The sequence below is a fragment of the Buceros rhinoceros genome, unplaced genomic scaffold (assembly GCF_000710305.1).
Source record: "Buceros rhinoceros silvestris isolate BGI_N320 unplaced genomic scaffold, ASM71030v1 scaffold11658, whole genome shotgun sequence".
Classification (NCBI taxonomy): Eukaryota; Metazoa; Chordata; class Aves; order Bucerotiformes; family Bucerotidae; genus Buceros; species Buceros rhinoceros.
This window is the reverse complement of record NW_010425155.1, coordinates 57251-59242: the sequence shown is the minus strand read 5'-3', so window position 1 is coordinate 59242 and position 1992 is coordinate 57251. Positions and strand designations below refer to the sequence as shown.

The 1992-nt window shown below is 52.5% G+C and overlaps 1 protein-coding gene across 1 annotated transcript in view; it reads right to left on the bottom strand.

Moving 5' to 3' along the window:
• Positions 1 to 1992, bottom strand: part of MAN1C1 (mannosidase, alpha, class 1C, member 1) — a 42877-nt gene that overhangs the window by 1586 nt on the left and 39299 nt on the right. Inside the window, exon 10 of the mRNA XM_010141038.1 lies at positions 435 to 607. Coding sequence (XP_010139340.1) covers positions 435 to 607 — 173 coding nt within the window. The remainder of the gene's footprint in view (positions 1 to 434; positions 608 to 1992) is intronic.

The window sequence follows — 1992 nt, the reverse complement described above, 5'->3', positions numbered from 1 at the left end:
CCCCTGCCGCGCTGTGGGGCAGCAGCCAAGGGGTTCCTGGGAGCCAGGAAGAGCTGAGGGACTGTCTGGCTGGGAGGGCGAAGGCAGGTTTGCTGGTTTTTCCTCGCTGACTATGAACCAGTGGTTCTGGGCAGTGCAGGCGGACACCTTTTTGCAGAGTGCTGATACCTCAACAGCCTGTTCCGCTGCCTGCGTCACTGCCCCGCACCGATCTGATGGACTGATTGATTTAGCGTAGCCCAAGAGAGAAGAAAACAAAGATCAGCAGAGACACCACACGACATTGAGCTACTTTGTGTATTCCTGCCCTGTTGCTAACATGTCTTAGTGTCGGACACAATTTAAATAACTTCTGCTTTTTATTGACTGAAGGAAAGATTTCTGTAGGAATCCAGCAGCCTGTAGGAGTTATTACTGCGATTTTCCAGCCATACCTTCACCACCTCCCAGCCCCACTGCCTGTACTTGGCGTCGTGTGTCAGCCGCCACATGTACATGTAGCTTTCCACCACCTCCGGACGCAGGATGTAGTAGCGCTCGCTGAGTCTGGTTGCCATGGCTTCACTTCCAGCATCAAAGCGAAAGGCTTCGGGGCCCAGTTTGCTATCTAGAAAAAACGACAGGCATGTAGTGATCAGTTTGAGGGGTAAGCAGGTAAATCCAGGTGCTCTGTGAGAGGTCAGAGGAGCAGATCAGTCAGGTCTGTGTATTGGACCACCCTCACGGCTGATACCAAAACAGGGGCAACTCCACCGAGTGCTTGAGCTGTTCCTGCTGCTGCTCTGGGGCAGCTCCTCCTGTGCTGTGTCTGGGTACTGTCTCAGTGAGGACAAAGTGCTTCTTGGGTGGCTACAAATAACAAAACACTGTCTCGGGCCAGATTTGAGCATGGAGAGGGCAGGTACAAACCTCCCCCAGCTCCTGGCACTTTTGCTCCAAGGAATTGCACTGCTCCTGACCCTGAGAGCAGAGTTCATCACTGAAACTCAGAACCCAGAGGAGAAAGAAGAGAGGTGGATCCTCCCGTAGAGCCACCAGGAAAAAAAACACATTCAAAGGAAAATGTAGCCCTGCCGCTGCCATCAGCCCACCATAGAGACACTGACCCACTGCTCCCAGGCAGGGGGGTGTCTCACAACCACCAGTGCACTGGACGAAGCCGTTTCACCTGCACTGCGGCATAAGTGCTGTAAGACGTGGTACCTGCAACCACTTCTCTGCCTTTCCTCCTGGCCCGCTGGCAGCCTCTTTGGAACGAAGACCTCAGGCTGATGAGGAAGGCTTAACCAATTCCACTAGTTTTTTTGAAATAAAATGTTCAGAGCACCTTGGTCTTTCTGAGTGTCCTTTACGTGAGAATCTCCATCTCCTGCAAGCATTAGCTACACCCAGATCCCTCCTTCAGCACCAACCCTCTTCCTGGGGAACCTGAGCCCAGAGGTTGCTTATGGCCATGCCCCAAGGTTCCTCTTGCAGCACTACACACGAGGCTGTGATCCAGGGAGCCATTTCTGTAAATATTTCGCACGCCTTCACTGGGCCCTCCTGTCTGCATGGGCATCTAACGGGGTTTGCTGAGAGCTGGGGTGACAAGCAGAGGCATTTTCTGCAAAACCAATAAGCCTGCTGGAACGACGGCCCCGTAACTGGTGTGGGCAGCCTGCTGCTGTCCTTTCTATGCTGATGGGTATTGCTGAAGGTGAAAATTGGCTCCAGGCACTTATGGCCAGAGGGTTATTAGTTCAGGTGGCTTGTTTTAGTTCTCTAAGTGCTGGGGGGTGGGGAGAAAAAAAAAGTTATTTACAAACATCATTTCAGGTTAGCTTGAAGTTTACTGAGCAAACATGCTGGGCACTGGCTGCCAACAGGTTTGCTGATGTGGAGAAGGTGTGAAACAATCTTTGGGAACAGTTAGTGCAGACAGACCTGTGCTTGACAAGGTCCCGGGAAGCAGAGTGCTGCTTCGCTGCCTGTGCACTCGGCAGAGCTGCA